This window comes from Dromiciops gliroides, chromosome 1 (genome assembly GCF_019393635.1).
Source record: "Dromiciops gliroides isolate mDroGli1 chromosome 1, mDroGli1.pri, whole genome shotgun sequence".
In the NCBI taxonomy this organism is placed as follows: domain Eukaryota; kingdom Metazoa; phylum Chordata; class Mammalia; order Microbiotheria; family Microbiotheriidae; genus Dromiciops; species Dromiciops gliroides.
Genome location: NC_057861.1, coordinates 566,693,471 through 566,710,050, shown reverse-complemented (window position 1 = coordinate 566,710,050; position 16,580 = coordinate 566,693,471). Strand labels below are relative to the sequence as shown.

Below are 16,580 nucleotides of genomic sequence, written 5' to 3'. Positions count from 1 at the left end.
TTCACTGAGAAATACTGGCTCTGCAACTCTAGGCAAGTTGTTAATTCCCCAAGCAAGTCTCTTAAGACCATAAAAGTGCAAAATGGGGCAAATTGCATTATATAATATGTACCCACAATTTAAAAAAACACTCTAGAGAGAAGGGCTATGGCATATTAGTCAGATCACCTGGAGAAATTGTGGGAGAATATGGACACAAATTACACAGGAATTGGTGATCTGCTTTGAAGTACCCCCACATCAGTGAAGATTACAGACCAAGATCTTGATGTACATACATGTGTGTGGCCATTTACGTAGATTATACATGTGGATCTGCTAAACAAAGATAAAATGTGTGCGATATACCCAGAATATTGTTTTTCTTAAGTATTGGAACATGGAATAGCTGGAAGGTACAGTGAATAGAGTGATGGGTGTATAGTCCAGAAGACCTAAATTCAAATTTAACTTACTAGTTGGGTATTCCTGGACGATTCACTTAGTCTGTTTGTTTCAGTTTCCTCATCTGTAAAATGGAATAATAGCAGCTACCTATCTTGCTGGGTTGTTATGAGGACCAAATGATATAATTATAAAACACTTAGCACTGGCACATATTCATCATCACCATCATCATATGCAGAATATTCCAAAAGTCTGACTGAAATTTTAAGCTTAATAAAACCATTAAAGTTTTAAAACTGCAATGAGACTTTTGAGACACCCTATACCAACACACACCCATTTCCCAACCAATTATTCTGAATACATTTTGTTGTTGTTTAGTCATTTACAGACATGTCCAACTCTTGGTGACCCCTTTTGGGGTTTTCTTGACAAAGATACTAGAGTGCATTTCTAAATATTCTGAATAAACAGGGCTTTATTAAACACTGTAATTGATGCCACAACGGTTATTTGGTTTAGAATAGCTATTTAAGTAATTCTTAAGCTTGTCTTAAACTCACGTTAGTAACTCCTGATAGTGATATATATAACAGGCTATAAGGAGAATGATGAGGATACCATGAAAATCTTAGATATTCAACCCAAACCTGTTTCTCAGTCCCGTACTGAAAGTTACTCAAACCTACACTTTAACTTAAGAAAGAAAAAGAAAATGCTTCACCTCTAGCTTTGAAGAAGTGAAACAAGGTTCAGAAATAGCTAGCTACGTGTTACAGAATTTGGTCCTTATTGCTCTGCCTTAATACACACAACTGGACAAACCAATGATTTCTATTTCCCAGAAAAGTGTGACACCATTTCTGGTTTTGGGGAATGGGTATTTTGACATGGTTGTCTTCTAAATATTATAGCTATATTTTATAATTAAACTTCATTTTTCAAACTTGAAGAATAATGGTCCCTTTTGGGGGTGTGATTCTTTAACTCCTTACCCTATCCTCACCTTACAGTCATCTTTATTTTGTGGACAAAGAACAGCATTGCTGATGTTTGCAAGAATGCTGTCATTATGAATGAAGACACATGGATATATTCTCTCCATATTTTAGCCCCATAACATTCATTTATCCATGTTTTCTAGTGTTCAGCTATTCTAGCTGCTCCTATTTGATATTTAGGAAGTCAAAGAGGTAAATTACTGCCCTAATCCAATAATTGTAAGTCTTACATATTTTAGTAAGGCTATGTCTATAAAGGGGTTCCTATGAAAAATCTGGGCAAACTTTACAATATTAAGCTATTTGCATTTTAAAGCTTACTTCCTGGCTTTCTTAAAAAGTAGAAACTAAATTGGAAAAAATTTGCAACATGCATTTTATGTTATTCTAACAATAAAGATAAATTCTAAAATCACTTTATCTAAACTCGGAAAATAAAATCCCAGTATTTCCTTTTTAAAATTTGGGTTAACCATTCAATGAGAGTAAACTATTCTAATCAGTTTGTACCCTATTTTGAAAAAAAATCTGCTAATTTATTGGGATGAAAATCTACACACACACACACACACACACACACACACACACACACACACACACACACACACTCTCTCTCTCTCTCTCTCTCTCTCTCTCTCTCTCTCTGGGAGAGGGATTAGAGCCTCTTTTCCAGTGGTTCTCTCTTAAATTCTTTGCTGTGATACTCAAACCACTGTCCAATTGAATAATCCACCAAAATATTGATCAGTCATGAGGGCAAGAAAGAGAAAAGGAGGGCATTAACAGCAAAAAATTATTATTAGATTCATGTAATAAAAGCAGAAGAATTAAATGTTAGTTAATTAGCTCCATGTTGGAGGAAAGATAAATCATATCACTCAGCTAGAATCTTTGACTACTGCCAAGAGGGGCTTTATGTCCACTGATATGAGAATGGTTTAGTGAGGAGAATGCTACAACAAAATTAAGTCTTTTAACAAATACATAAAACATCATAATCCTTAATTATCAAGCCAAACTTTCTCAATCCTAAAGAGAAAACTTCCCCCAAAAGAGACCATCAAGATATGTATCTTTATAGGAGTGGTAATTATGCAACAAAAATTCAAAATAGAATTGAAATTCTAAAATCACTGTTTTCATTGATGCACAAAATATGCCTAATCCCTTCCATGAATAGGGGCAGGGTGTGGTACAGGTTCTTCGAAGATCAGCTCAATTTAAAAAATTTGGTAACCATCTCAAACTAGACCACTTTGGTAAGACCAACATTAAAAAAAAGAGAGAGAGAAATCCTACTTATGGAGGTCAATTAAAGCTCAACTTTTCAACTCTATAATTTGGCTTATCCCCCTGCCTCACGTAAAGCAAACAGCATATTGTTGCTCCCCTTTCATGCAATAAACAGAATTCTGCTATAGAACAACACATTAATACATGAAATCTGTTTTTTAAAAATGAGCTCTTCGTTACAACAGGGTATTCCATTCCTACAGGTAGTTTTACTAGGTAATAATGGTGTGTGCTCTTATAAAATTATTCACTTGGTGATATTTAAGAAATTCTTAGAGGGTCAAATTCTACTGTCTTTTCCATGGTTGACTTAAATTCACTTATCAATCTCACACTTGGTTCTGCTTTTAAATAAACCTTTGGGGAACACAAATTCTGAGAAAGCACCCCTTATCCGACACCAGTTGTGTATAAAGACCTACTCACCACACTGTTCTTTCCCTTCAACTTTGTTTATTGATGTACTGAACATGAAAAAGTACAAAGGATTCAAACACAAAAGAAAACATGTACAGCCTCTTAAATACTCAACAGAATATATTTTCTATTCCAACAGATGTGAATTAAGTCATACTGTACAACTTCAAATAAATACCAGCCTTACATTTTATTAAGTGCTCTGATAAACACTGTAAAGTGAAGCACAATTTACATGCCTTCTCATCAATGCCTTGGTTTGCTACAATAGTATAGGAAAGAAGCATGTAGCTACTGTTTTCCCAGATGGGAAATCTTATTTTTTTTTTAAAGTATATACATGTGGTTTTTTTTTTGTTTTTTTCTTTTAATGCAGAAGGTTAACTTTGATAATCTAAATGCACCTAAGGATATGAGAGAGTGCTAAGCCAATTGATTTCTGAATAGCATTGAGTGGGTCAGCATGAAAACCCGCTTTTTCACTTTAGCACGCGCTTCACAGTATATGTACTGTACTATACTGAAAATTTTATAACTACAATTTAAATAATAAAAAATAAAAATTCAAAGCAACTGCAATGATAATGTACAACTATGTTATGCATAGCACATTGCTTGTTCTAAGGGGAAGCATATGAGCATCTCAGTTTATACAAAAAGCAGGACGTAACTATAGAGTTGTCAGTGCATCCTGGAGAAGGCATTTTGCCCTCAGCTTTTTTGAAAATTTATTATAAGCTAGATGCTAATCAGAAAATATTTCGTATTTTTAAAATTTCTTCCATACATGGTAAAGACTTATTTTATTATTTCCCCAAATAGTGGTTTAAGCATCATACAAAGTTAAATTTCAATAGCATACAGGTATTTATGATTTTTGTATGAAAAATGTAAGGAAATTTGTTCAAAACCTATGGTTATACTCATTTTTTTACCACAAACATATTTATAAACAAAAATGTAGCATCACCATAAACAGCTGAAGCTAGACTATCTACAGACAAAATCAGCAACAAATCTGATGCACTGTAAATTCAAGTCCCCAGGACAACAGAAATGAATAAGCAAGACCTCAAGTAACCATGTTAATGCCATTTACAAAGGAAAAAAAAAACGATACAAAAACATTCAAAACCTGAACATCACTTGGCATGTAAGGAAGAAAAAAAAAATAAAAACAACAAATTAGCTGAAAGGTTCATAAACACAAGGTCTTATTTACATTACACAAAGCTCAGGTGTTAGCCTTGAACATAACTTTCAAAACACCTTCAAATATCTCCAACCCAGATCACTTCTGATGATTTGTCGCAGTACAAATCATGTGCAACATCTTTTTTTTTTTTCTTAAGACAAAACAATTCTTCAAACAATACTGCAAGTACATCACTAAACACCATGAGCTCTATCTGAAGGGAATTCTTTAGGAAGAACAGATTTTTTCCCCCATCTCTTGGTAATTTAAATTTCTTGCCTGCTCTTATATATTCTTTTTTGTAAATTTTTATTTGTTTCAAAATCACAAATCAACGTGAGCCACCTATCACATAATAGCCAGGATGATCAGACGCTCCACTGATGATTACAAAAATGAAACCAACAGTGTTCCCATTGATTCTACTGCTTTAATACAAAGATCTCCAAAGTATTTTCCTACATCATAAATCTTTCTAAATTTTCCAACCACTGCAAATTTCCTGGTAAGTTTTAAAAGCTCACTAGGTGTCATATGAAGAGATTTCTCAAAGTATTCAAGTCAAAATATTTGTTCCAGGACCAGTAAAAAGTTTCTCCAAATTTTCTTTTTTATAAAAATAGATGCTTTTTTTAAACCCACATCAAAGAGGCTCTTATCTCTTTGGCAAGGTACTGCTTTACGAAAAGTTCTCCAGTATTCTTACAATAAGCGTTTATAATGTAGCCCCCCCTTCCCCAACCCAAATCATAATTACAAAATAAATACTGTTTTAAACTTTATAAATAAAATGTAAACTTCAAAATACTTTTTTTTGAACAGACATAACAGCAATGCATTAAATGTAAACCAAACACAAAGCAAACTGGGAAAAGAACTAAAAAAGGAACACAACCAACTTAAGGGTTATAACACAAAGCCTCAATATTTACTCACATGTTCAAGGCAGTTATGTAAAAGAAAAGAAACTTCTTCCCTTAGCTGAAACACTTTAAAAGGTCCACCTTCTTCAAAGAAGGCAATAGAATGCAATGTGACAGGTAAAAACCCTGTACCTCTTGTCCATATTCAAACATAAAGATATTAAGAAGTTTTAATTCAAATACTAGCAATAAAAAACTCACATATTTCTTAGGATGCTAAGTAGTCATTTTATCCCCATCTCAACACTGACTTACAAAGACATTTACTAATGTATAAAGTTTCTCTTAACTTGCCTTTGTTGTATAGTTTTCATATATAAACGGACTGAGGACAATAAACTTATTAGGCTTTGTGCGTTTTGTTTGTTTTAAAGGACACCTGCAATACTCTGTCTCCCAGGCGGTATCCATTCAGGCTAGCTATTGCCATGGCGGCCTCATCATAGTTTGTCATAGTCACAAATCCAAAACCTTTGCATTTATTGGTGTTAAAGTCACGGATGACCTTCACGTTGGTGACAGCTCCAAAAGGCCCAAACATTTGCCACAGGATACTCTCATCTGCGTCCGGTGCCAAGTTGTACACAAAAATACACCACCCTGTTCCTGCATGCCCTGGGATATTAATTCCAGCCAAACTGGTCATTCCATCAATGGTCATTGGAGAAAACCTACTAAACAAATCAGGAAACAAAAGCAAGAACAAGAAAGGAAGCTGGTTACAGTCATCTCCCCTGTTTTTCCCCTTACTACCCAACCCTCAAAGTTCTTAGACATCTCCCCAACGTCCTCTGCCCCCAACCCCAACACACACATACACACAAATGCTTAAGTTGTTGAACAAAAGAATCTGTAGCTTGCAATAACATGCTATACAGTAGAGGTAATTATGAACCGTAATTTGCTAAGTGAATGGTTGCCAGACTCAGTGTTGAACCCTACTATCCACAACAGCCATGAATATTTTAGAGCTGATGGATGAATTAAACAGTTTTTAAAACCCACAAACAAACATGCTATGACGTCGCAATGCAATACATAACAAATAATGGTGTTTGGTTTTTGAAGACTCAGTGGCATGAAACCTTCCCTTGAATCAGATATGCTCCAAAAGAAGCATTTCATTCAGTTGAACATGCAAAATAAAACCCAACACAAACCTTATGGACAAATAAAGAAAGAAATAAAAAAAGGTAGCCTCTTTCTCCAAAATTAAATGCAAACTAATCAATTAGGGTGGGGACAATTATGAATATTATGAACCTAATGCGATTCTTCATTACCTCTTTACTCCATAAGCCATATTGAGCAGATTGTCCAACCTGCAAAACACACATTTAGCAAACTGTTCAGTCTTCGATTTTTTTCCTTGTGTGTTTAAGAAAGCTTGGCTTTGTTACTGCCATCGTCTTTGAATGCATTTCTACAGCATGTGTATGCAAAGCCTCAGAGCGGCAGTAAACACAGTGGTGACACGCATTACAGTACCTTTCATGTGACTGTGAGAACAGGTGCACATTCCCACACATCAGTGCCCATTAGCACTTCCAGCAGACATTGTTTCCTACGGAAACAACAGTTTCCGATTACTACAGGTCAGTGCAACTCTGCATGTGACACTGTTGCTAGCAAGGGAAGTATCACGAGTCACCACTGTAATCTTCTGGTCAAAACCATCCAGAGAAGGGGGAAAAAGTTTGAGACTTTACTCATCTTTCCTAAGATTTAATTATTATTTTATCATTAATGACACCTAAGAAGAACAGAAATTTCTTCTGTTCAACCCCAGATTTAGGGATTTGAGAGAAAGACTGGTCAAGGAATGTTGCATTATAACTACTATGATGCTTCATATGAGAAGACTTTATGGTGACAGCTCATTCCTGATCAACAGACTCAGGACAGGAGTACAAGGAAAGAGGGACAAAAAAAGCAGAATTTCTAGATGCCTTGAATGACTGACTTTACATTCCCAATTATGGACTTTGCTTTTGATTTTTTAAACCTAGTACCATGAAACAGAATCTCAGATCAGGAAGGAACTATCTATTGCAATGCCCTCATCATTTTACAGAGAAACAGACTGAGGCCAATTGGTCAACTGATTTGCCCATGATCACACAGCTAGTTAGTAGTGGTCAGAAGTGGAATCCTCACATCTCAAATTTCCTAATGGGCTTTCTACCACATCATGCTTCTTGGGAATAAAGAAAACAAAAAGCTTGAATCTTACTTTAGATTCTAGAAGTTATATGGTTGAAGATGGGGAAGAGGGAAGAGCATAGGCTTTGATGAGAGAATATGAGATTTTCCTTGAAAACATCAAAGACAGGCCTAAATGTCATGACATTTTTTTCAATTAAACTCAAAAGCATTCCACTTAAATGTTTCTCCTTTGCTTATTTAAACATGGCTTGTCATGATGTTTTTACATAATTGTTTCCTCTTATTTTCTGTTAACTTTGAGGAAAAGTTTAGTATAACTATATCTGAAGACAATGAGAAATAAAATGACACCTCTAATCTTGATACTACTATCTTGTCTTCCCAAATATGATAATCAAAATGATCTCTCTATTAGATTAACCCCTATTCATTAGATTCATAATTCTGTTTTAACACTGAAGAAAGACATGTTCAATTTTCAACCATTTGAAGAATAGGGAGGCAATCACTAATTACTTGGTCTGCAAGGGGAGGCCAGATTTTCAAAGCCTAGATTCAGGGACCAAATAACATACTGCCTTCAGAAGCAGTAAATGGAAATATCTTTTGTTTTTCTTTCTTTTCCCCCCCCATGGGTACAAAAGGCATTTTCCAGTATTCTCTGGAACCAAAGAGTAGAAGTTGACAAAACAAATGAAAGCAATTATACTCATTACCTTAAGGAAAGAATGAATATCTCAAAACTACTAAATTGTCAAAATGCATTTATTCTCATTGACTTAACTACCTAATCTAGAATGAAAGGGGAGAGGGGTTTTGTTGTTGCTGTTGTTTATTTGCTTAACAGATCATGAACATGACCAAAACCGATGAGTTTTTGAAACTATAACTGCCTATTTTATAGTAGGATGTTTCATTACATGTATCCAAATATACTGAATTTAAGAAAGTTAAATTAACTGATACTCAAGGAATTAATTTGGTATTTGTTACTTGGGCCTCCATTCCCATCAACATCCAGTGCATCCCTGAAATACTGGGATGAGTTCAAGTACAGATATAGCTGCCAATTCTGTGTCTGCCTTCTGAGGACCAGCTTAAGGCCATGACAGCTAATGAACAGAAGCATTCGCTACTAGATTCATTTTTTTCAGGCAGAACAATGTCTGTGTGTTAAGGAAGCACCTATACCAATAAAATGATGAAGTCTTTCAAAAGCTCCAAAAATATTAACCTACTTACTAAAGTTGCAAAATTTTAGGCTCCTCTCAAATAAATCTTAAAAAGGATGACTCTTGACATTTATCCTCTAGCCTTCAATTCATTCAGAATAAAATCTCACTACCCATGTGCCTCAAAGGCATCTATGCCAGAGATTCCACTGTACCAGTCTACTACCAATAGTAGCATGTTTAACAACAACCAGAAGTACTGAGAGATTGGTACCTTATTAACACTGCCCAAATCAAGGCCATGGAGAGAAGAGTCATGGATCAATCTCAGAACAAAGATTCCTACAGTACTACTAGGTTCTAGACTACTATTCCAACAGCCCCAAATCTCTAAATTCTGGCAAACAAGGATTCATCTACCTCATGACTTTTTGAGGATCTTCCTAGTATTGTCTATCTCCCCCCACCCCACTACCACTGCTTTAATATTTCCAACACAATTCCCTGGAACACCAATATTTCTTCTTATTTCAGTTGCTTCTCCTACATTCAAATAGACAGTGACCCCAAGATTCATGAAACATCCAAGTGGATTTTGATTCTCAGTGGGAAGAGGAGGACCCAGGCACATAAGGGAGAAGTAGGGAGAAATGTTGCCCTACGATTTGAGGTACTTACTCATTAGCTAACTAATGTGTGTGCGTGTGTGTGTGTGTGTGTGACACACACACACACACACACACACACACACACACACACACACACACGGAGAAAGGAGGCAGAAAGAGCCAAGTGAACTAGGGACCAAGGAATGATACAGTCCCTAAGACCAGAGGACCCCAAAGCATCTTGATGTCCCCAATCTACCTAATGGTTTAAAAAAACCAAAACCCTGCCTGATTTTTAAAATGGAATTTTATGGGGAGGGGGAGAGAAAGATGCTTCATATATATAAAAACTTCAAAGTGATTTTCTATATTAAAGGATACCAGGATTATACTATCTCCATTACTAAATGAAATCTGTAGTTGAATGTCATGGTGTGTTTTCTAAGATAAACAGCTGGAAGCTTATTGTGAAAATATCAAGAATACTCAAAAGCCATAATAATTCCTTCCCTTCAAAAGGGGAATGTGGCAATACTACCAGCACACCAATCAGCTGAAACTTTTATTGGCGAATACTGTTTAAAAAAAATGAAGCTTTTCAAAGGCTTTTAAAAGTACATATATGGGACTCATTTTTTGAGCACACCCCCAATAAAAAGACATCAAACTGAAGAAAATTAAGGTTGCCTTATGAGAAGATATTATGGAAAAACTGGCTGAAAGTTAATTCAACTACCATTCACTATTTACCCAGAAAACCACCATAGGCCTTGAATTAGATTCTCGATCCAATCAAATACACTTACCTTATTTTCTAAATTGTCGGCAATAAAATACATCAGTCCAGTCAAGTAAATTATTCCTATTAAAATAATTTCTTTCCTAGCTTTTCTTCACATGGCATGACAGAATAAATTGTAAACTCTCACAGGTTAAAAACACAACCCTGAAGTAGATGTTTTTCTTTTTTTTTTAATTTAAAAAAATAGAATAGTTCATGTGTATCAAAGCTGTAATAATTTTCCTCTCAACCACTCTTAAAATTCATAAATAAAAATTTCCAACAGTTCAAAAATAAAGGTACTAGGAAAACGTATTGCTTTAAAAAAAAATTTTGTGTCATGCCAGCTAAAAGAGATGTTCTTATTAGAACAAAAACCACACAGTTGGTGAAAATGGAGCCTTGATACTGGGACAAAACATTTAAGTATATTGTATAGGAAAAACAACACACAAAGGTTGTAAAGAGAACAAGCAAGCACCCAATCTATGGAGAATCTTGAGGAAATGACTCTTCTAAAGTTCTAAGGTAAACAATGATATAAAGATAAAATAGGTTTTTTTGTGTTTTTTTTAAAAAGGAAATTGTAAAACTTTACAAATTAACCATTAAGTCCTAGGAATAAAGGTATTCAAGACTTCTCCATGGTATCTATTGGCCCCCTAAAGCTTATGTCTATATTAAGATATCACTATCAGTTCACATCTTGTCTTTTCTAAGACAAGAATGGGATGAGACAAAGGAAAAAGGCAAGAAAGCAGAAATCAGGATTAAGAAGAGACAAGACAACATTTCTTCCAAATGAGGAGGAAGGCTAAGTTGCTCAGCCCAATTGATCCCTTTGACATGTGATCCTGTAGTCCCAAGTCAATTACAAGTCTAACTTCTGAATTAAGAATCATAGGAAATGGGCAGAATAGAGGGTTCATGGGATTTGTTACCATACCTTTGCTCTGTAAGACCTCCCTAGAATCACCTCCAACAAAAGACCTAATTTGCGTCTTCCTGTCTTTTCAACTTCTAACAGGTACTGCTCTGACAGAAATTACCATTATGTGGGCCTACTTGTCCAGGTCTGTATTCTAAAAATCGTCTTAAGACGTAACTCTAAAGGTGTCATTTTTCTGAAGAACAGTTATAGCTTGAATGAGAAAATCCAAAAGTACTTCAAAATAATTACTTTTATTATCTTCTAGCCAAACTTTTTAATATTCATATTTGTTAGTCTGAAAAAGGTGTGGACAACATCTTTAAAATGGGAATAGTAATAGCACCTTCCCCCTTGAGTTATTGGGAGGATAAAATTAGACATCTGTGAAGCACTTTGTAAACCTTAAAGTGCTATATAAATGCTAGGTATTATATAAAGTATAGATAAAAATATTAGGAGTCTCCTCCCTACCTCCTTCCTCCCCCAACAATACCCAGCTCTGCAGTATCCCAAGGTCTTTTCTCTACATAGAGAGTTCTAAATAGGGACCATTTACTTGGGGAAAAGGTTCAAAATTCTTTCTATTGTACCCCTATACAATGTGAAAGAGTCTTCCTTTTTAATCTAACAAAAATCACTCTTTAGTTTAATGCTAGGGAAAGAAATTCACTTTTCAAAATCTGACTCATAGCTATGATGCTATCTGTAACAGAAATTTAAAAAAATTCTGTTTTTCTTCCTCCCCAGAGAAAAGGCTGAGGTAAAGGAGAAAGCAAACACTGAGTCATCATGTCAAAAGGCAGGTTTGGGGACCATTCTACCACTTCAAGGGGATAAGAACTATTTGGAAGAACTTCCCTGGTACAAATAAAAACTGAATGCTTTTATAAACATAAGAAAAAATTCTATTCTATCTCATAACTCACAAAGCATATATTTCCATTAAGTTTTAACACAGAAAATTCAAGCTAAGCTCTAGGGAGAGCTTAGAATGGACAATCAAAAGCACTATTATTTTTTCCCCATTTATTTCTATCTGTTCTATATATGTATTTAAATTTAGTACCATGTAATATTTCTGTATATTGGACAGCTGTTTGTGATTTTATTTTTATAACCAGCTTGTCCACCCAAAAAAGAAAGGAAAATCAATATGCACTTGTAATCAATAAAGCTAGAGTGAGGGTGGGTGGCACTATAGTTAGCAAATCCCATATGGCCAAATGTATTCAACTTGTTCAGACAAATAGAAACTGCCTTACTCATGAAAATCAGGAGCATGTCTCCATTCTTTCACAAAAGAGAACTAATATGTACATGTGCAGACATGGAAACACATACACACACAGAGCAATCTTGGCTTAACTGTCAATTTAGCCCTGAGAAAGACCAACATTTTTTTTGGATTTTATTTATTAATTTATTTTGGTAAATTATACCATGAGAATCATCATTCTTATTAGAATAGGGCTTTTAAAAACGAATGAAAAGAAAGAAATACTCAAGTCCTACCTATAGCTATATAGTTATTTTGTATATGTAGATTGATAGGCTAAAGGAAAGAGGAAGACCTCAAATGAATTAAAACAGCAATGCAGATTAAGTATTCTATTGGTTAAGAATACCTAAAAACAAATAGTGCTTTCCTTCTACCCCAGGGCCTACAAGACACACAATTCCTAAGTCTGTTTTCTCTGTTCTCCCATAACATAACCTCTATAGGCTTAAAGGCAAAGTTATGCTAAGTATGGAATTCGAGAACCTGAGAGATGTACTGCCCTTTGTAGGAAGTGGCCGTTAAGTTTTAAGGATGTTTGTTTCAATAGCTGGGCCCAAAATGAAATCAGACTTACCTAAAACGTTGAGCCTGCTGAGCTAGTGGTCCTGGATACCTTCTGTTGGGAGATTGGTACAGCTGAGAGAGGATGGCCTGATTGGTTTTTTGGCTTGGATTATTAGCAAACTTGACAGTGATTGGCTCTGTGGCACTTGGAGGTTTCTGGCCATTTAGACCTTTGATCGCTTCTTCTGCCTCAATCCGTTTGTCAAATCGAATAAACCCTACACCCCTTGATACTCCTGTGTTGGATGGGAAGGGGGAAAATACATTAATTTCCTCCTTCTCCTCAAGAACATGCATCTTGCCCATTAAATCCTATTTACCTTTCTTTATATTTTTATATTCAAAGAAAATATAATCTACATATTAATAACTACCATTTCAGGCCAGATGATTAAGTGTGCTAAGAATAAATTTGAGTAACAAAAAGCTACCTACTCTTATTATCATCGTACCATATTCACAATTACCTTTACTGATGAGCACACCCATCAATAAGAAAAATCATGAAGTGGTAGGATCAAGTAAATACCAACTATTATTATTTACTATCTTTAAACATGTCAATCCAATATGATAGACCAAAAGTAGTAATAACACCAGAGTACCTTTGGAACGTCTGAAAGTAGCTCCTTAAATAGTAACTAAGAAACCAAATTTTTGAGATTATCAGTCATATCTGACTCTTCATGATACCATTTGGGGGGTTTCTTAGCAAAGATACTGTAGTAGTTTGCCATTTTCTTCCCTACTTCTTCTTACACATGAAGCAACTGAAGCAAATAGGGTTAAGTGACTTGCTCAGGGTCACACAGCTAATAAATGTCTGAGACAAGATTTGAATTCAGGAAGATGAGCCTTTTTGACTCTAGGCCTGGCACTCAATCCACTGCATCACCTAGCTGACACAAGAAACTAAATTAAGGTTATACAATTATTTTTCTTTTAGATTAAAAAATTAAGATTATGTTTTAAATTTATACATCCTGGTAATAAAAAAAATACTTCAGGGCATATTTTACACTATGGTGTCATTTAGAAAAATCTCTTACTTTTATAGAGAAAACTCTTACTTTTAAAATTGATCCAAAAAAAATCTAACTTTTAAAAATGTCTTTATACATTTCTTGTGTTATGTTAAATGAGCAATATATGATGGGTCTCTTGCCACAACTGCTTTAGATTAGTGATATTAAATTTAAAAAGAAATGTGGGCCAAAAAATCATATATAAAGATTCCTATGGCTAAATAGTGAGTTAGAAAACCACATCATTAACATTATTTGTATTTTACTGTTTTTTGGTAAATAGTTCCCAATTATATTTTAATCTGGTTCAGCCACACTCAGGAGTGCTGTGGACCACATGCGGCCCATTCTGCTTTAGATTATAAATAGTTAGGACAGATAAAAAGAACAAGACTAAAGGAAACAATATAAAAAGAAGAAAGATATCACTTAGGTGGTGAGTGCTATAAAAATATTAATAGTTAACATCAAATTTTGTAGTTGAAATTAAAGTGAGCCGCACTTTAAGGACATGTTCCCAAATCAAAGCCTTGCTATGTTCTTGAACAATGCAATTTTTGTTTTTGGTTAAATGAAATTGTGTTCAAATTACTTTAAGATATGAGGCGGGCCAAAATATTCTAGACATAATTATTACTGCCCTAAATGTGAAAATGAAATGAAACATTTTACATTAAAAACAGAATGCCACAAGCTCAAATTCCCTTCTCAGCTTTTTAGCTAAGATTAAGCGATGGAGCAGTTCAACAGCTAATGTGTCCTCTCTCTGGGGATATTACTTTGCTTCCTCACAGAACTCTTTTAACAGATGTCATCAACTTAACTGTCTCAAAGCTACAAACTTTCAATTTTTAAGGGCCCGTCTCTTTCTACTATAGTCATCTATTTATTTGGAACGTCTCTTTTTCCAAAGTAACAAGTAACATTTATATTCCCTAAACATGGATTTTTTATATACATGAAGTTCTTTCAGTGCTCAGGGTATTTTACAACCTTAATGCCATTAACACTTTAAGGAGTAATTATTAAAAAGGGTTCTCAAACCACTATAAAGTACTGATGATGCACATTAAGCCTCACATCGTTTGCTGGAAAATAAAGGAAAAGGAAAAAAGAATGATTTATCAAGAGTTTACATGTTTAAAATTCCAACACCTAAATGTGTGCATTTCAACTGCAACCCCTACCCTCACCCGAGCAATGCACTGTAAAGGTATCATACCATGAAAATTCTTCCTAAAATTCTGCATCAGGAAACATTACAGAATTGTTCCACTAAGCTACTGTTGTCAATATCACTAACTCTGCAGCAAACAAGTATACCTTGTGTTATACTCCATTGTCAGAAAGTGAGCATGTTTGGAGTTAATCTTCTGCTTTTATTCTAATTTTTACTTATAAACTGCTGATGGGAGACAATTTTATAGGACAGATGAACAGTCAAGAGTTAAGAAGACCTGAGTTCTAGTCCTCCTTCTGACACAAACTTGCTGTGTGACCATTGGCAATCACTTAAGTTCTCAGCACCTTCCCCAGTCAACACTATAAATGATAAATTGCAATGCAAATCTCCATTTGGTAGGAGTTTCCACACTGGGAGTTCACCAAGTCAATGAAAAAAACAACTCTTGAGATCTAAAAATTAATGAGAAAGATAAGGAATAGTACCATGGAATTGTTCCACCCATTATCTGACTTACCAATTACTTCAGTTAACTTCTTTATAAAAATTTTTAAAAATATATTTAAAATGTGTTGGAGGCTTGTTTAACTCAGACCTGGATACTACTTTAAACTTGCTGGTATTATATTTAAATCGTGTGTGTGTGTGTGTGTGTGTGTGTGTGTGTGTGAGAGAGAGAGAGAGAGAGAGAGAGAGAGAGAGAACAAGCTAACATTCTAAAAATTTAAGTGGTAGGAAAAAAGCAGCATATGTTACTCCTTTATAATGAGCTAACATCCCTAGAACTTATTTGATCAAAAAAGCAAATAAAACTCATCGAATGCCACAGAACACAAACTTTAGCATGTCCCACAACAAGCTGGACAAGCTTCAAGTCAAGACCCAGTGAAGGATTGTGATTTCTGTCATCCAAAGCAATATCAGCTGCTTTATTATTATTATTTTTTGGACCACCACTTGTCAATCAGTATACAGACATATGGAGGGGTTATGGTCTATGTCAAATGAGAGGAATACCCACATTCAAGTTAAGATGGATAGTTTGAAATGCTGAAGCAAATCATTAGTTGCAGAATAGGCTATCCTACAATCTGACTGTACTACAGTACTCTTCATCAGAACTTGGTTAGTTGACATAATTCTCCTAGTTCTTTCAGTACAAATAGCACAAATCATATTAGGATTTCAATTGGGATATTCTTTCCATATTAGGACTATAGTCTACTCTCTCCTTCACCAAAAGAAGTGAAATGCACAAAATGATGATGCTCTTGCTCTAAAGGATTGTGTAAAGATTCCAAGGATTAGATTTACTATTTAACCCCATTAACAACAAATTATATTTCTCACCAAAACCATTAAGTGAGATATAAGCAAGAATAAAGAGGATTATGAGAGAACTAAAAGAAGAGAAAATAAGACCTTGGTTTCACATGCATAACTATCAGAGACAATTTTTCACCCCACCCCAACCCCAATAGAGTGAAACCCTGTTTACCACAGGCTTTTTTCCTCTAAGTCATCCACTATGGGGATTATTCTTTTACCTAGAGTAAAAGGCTATTCATTATGAACAGAACAAAAATAGTTATTTGGACTGCTGTTGATAAGACTCATTTTAGGCAGAATGATGTTCATAAGAAGAAAAAACGCAT

At 34.8% G+C, this 16,580-nt stretch overlaps 1 protein-coding gene across 12 annotated transcripts in view; it reads right to left on the bottom strand.

The window, feature by feature from the left end:
* Positions 1 to 3,124: 3,124 nt before the first annotated feature.
* The window catches only part of ELAVL2 (ELAV like RNA binding protein 2), a 175,872-nt gene continuing 162,416 nt past the window's right edge, over positions 3,125 to 16,580 (bottom strand). For 10 of the 12 annotated variants that reach the window (XM_043976943.1, XM_043976948.1, XM_043976945.1 and 7 more), the window contains 3 exons: positions 12,728 to 12,953; positions 6,500 to 6,538; positions 3,125 to 5,890 (listed from right to left, as the gene is read on the bottom strand). In XM_043976943.1, coding sequence (XP_043832878.1) covers positions 5,560 to 5,890; positions 6,500 to 6,538; positions 12,728 to 12,953 — 596 coding nt within the window. In that variant the 3' untranslated portion in view covers positions 3,125 to 5,559. The remainder of the gene's footprint in view (positions 5,891 to 6,499; positions 6,539 to 12,727; positions 12,954 to 16,580) is intronic. The other 2 variants (XM_043976940.1, XM_043976939.1) reach the window with 1 other exon arrangement.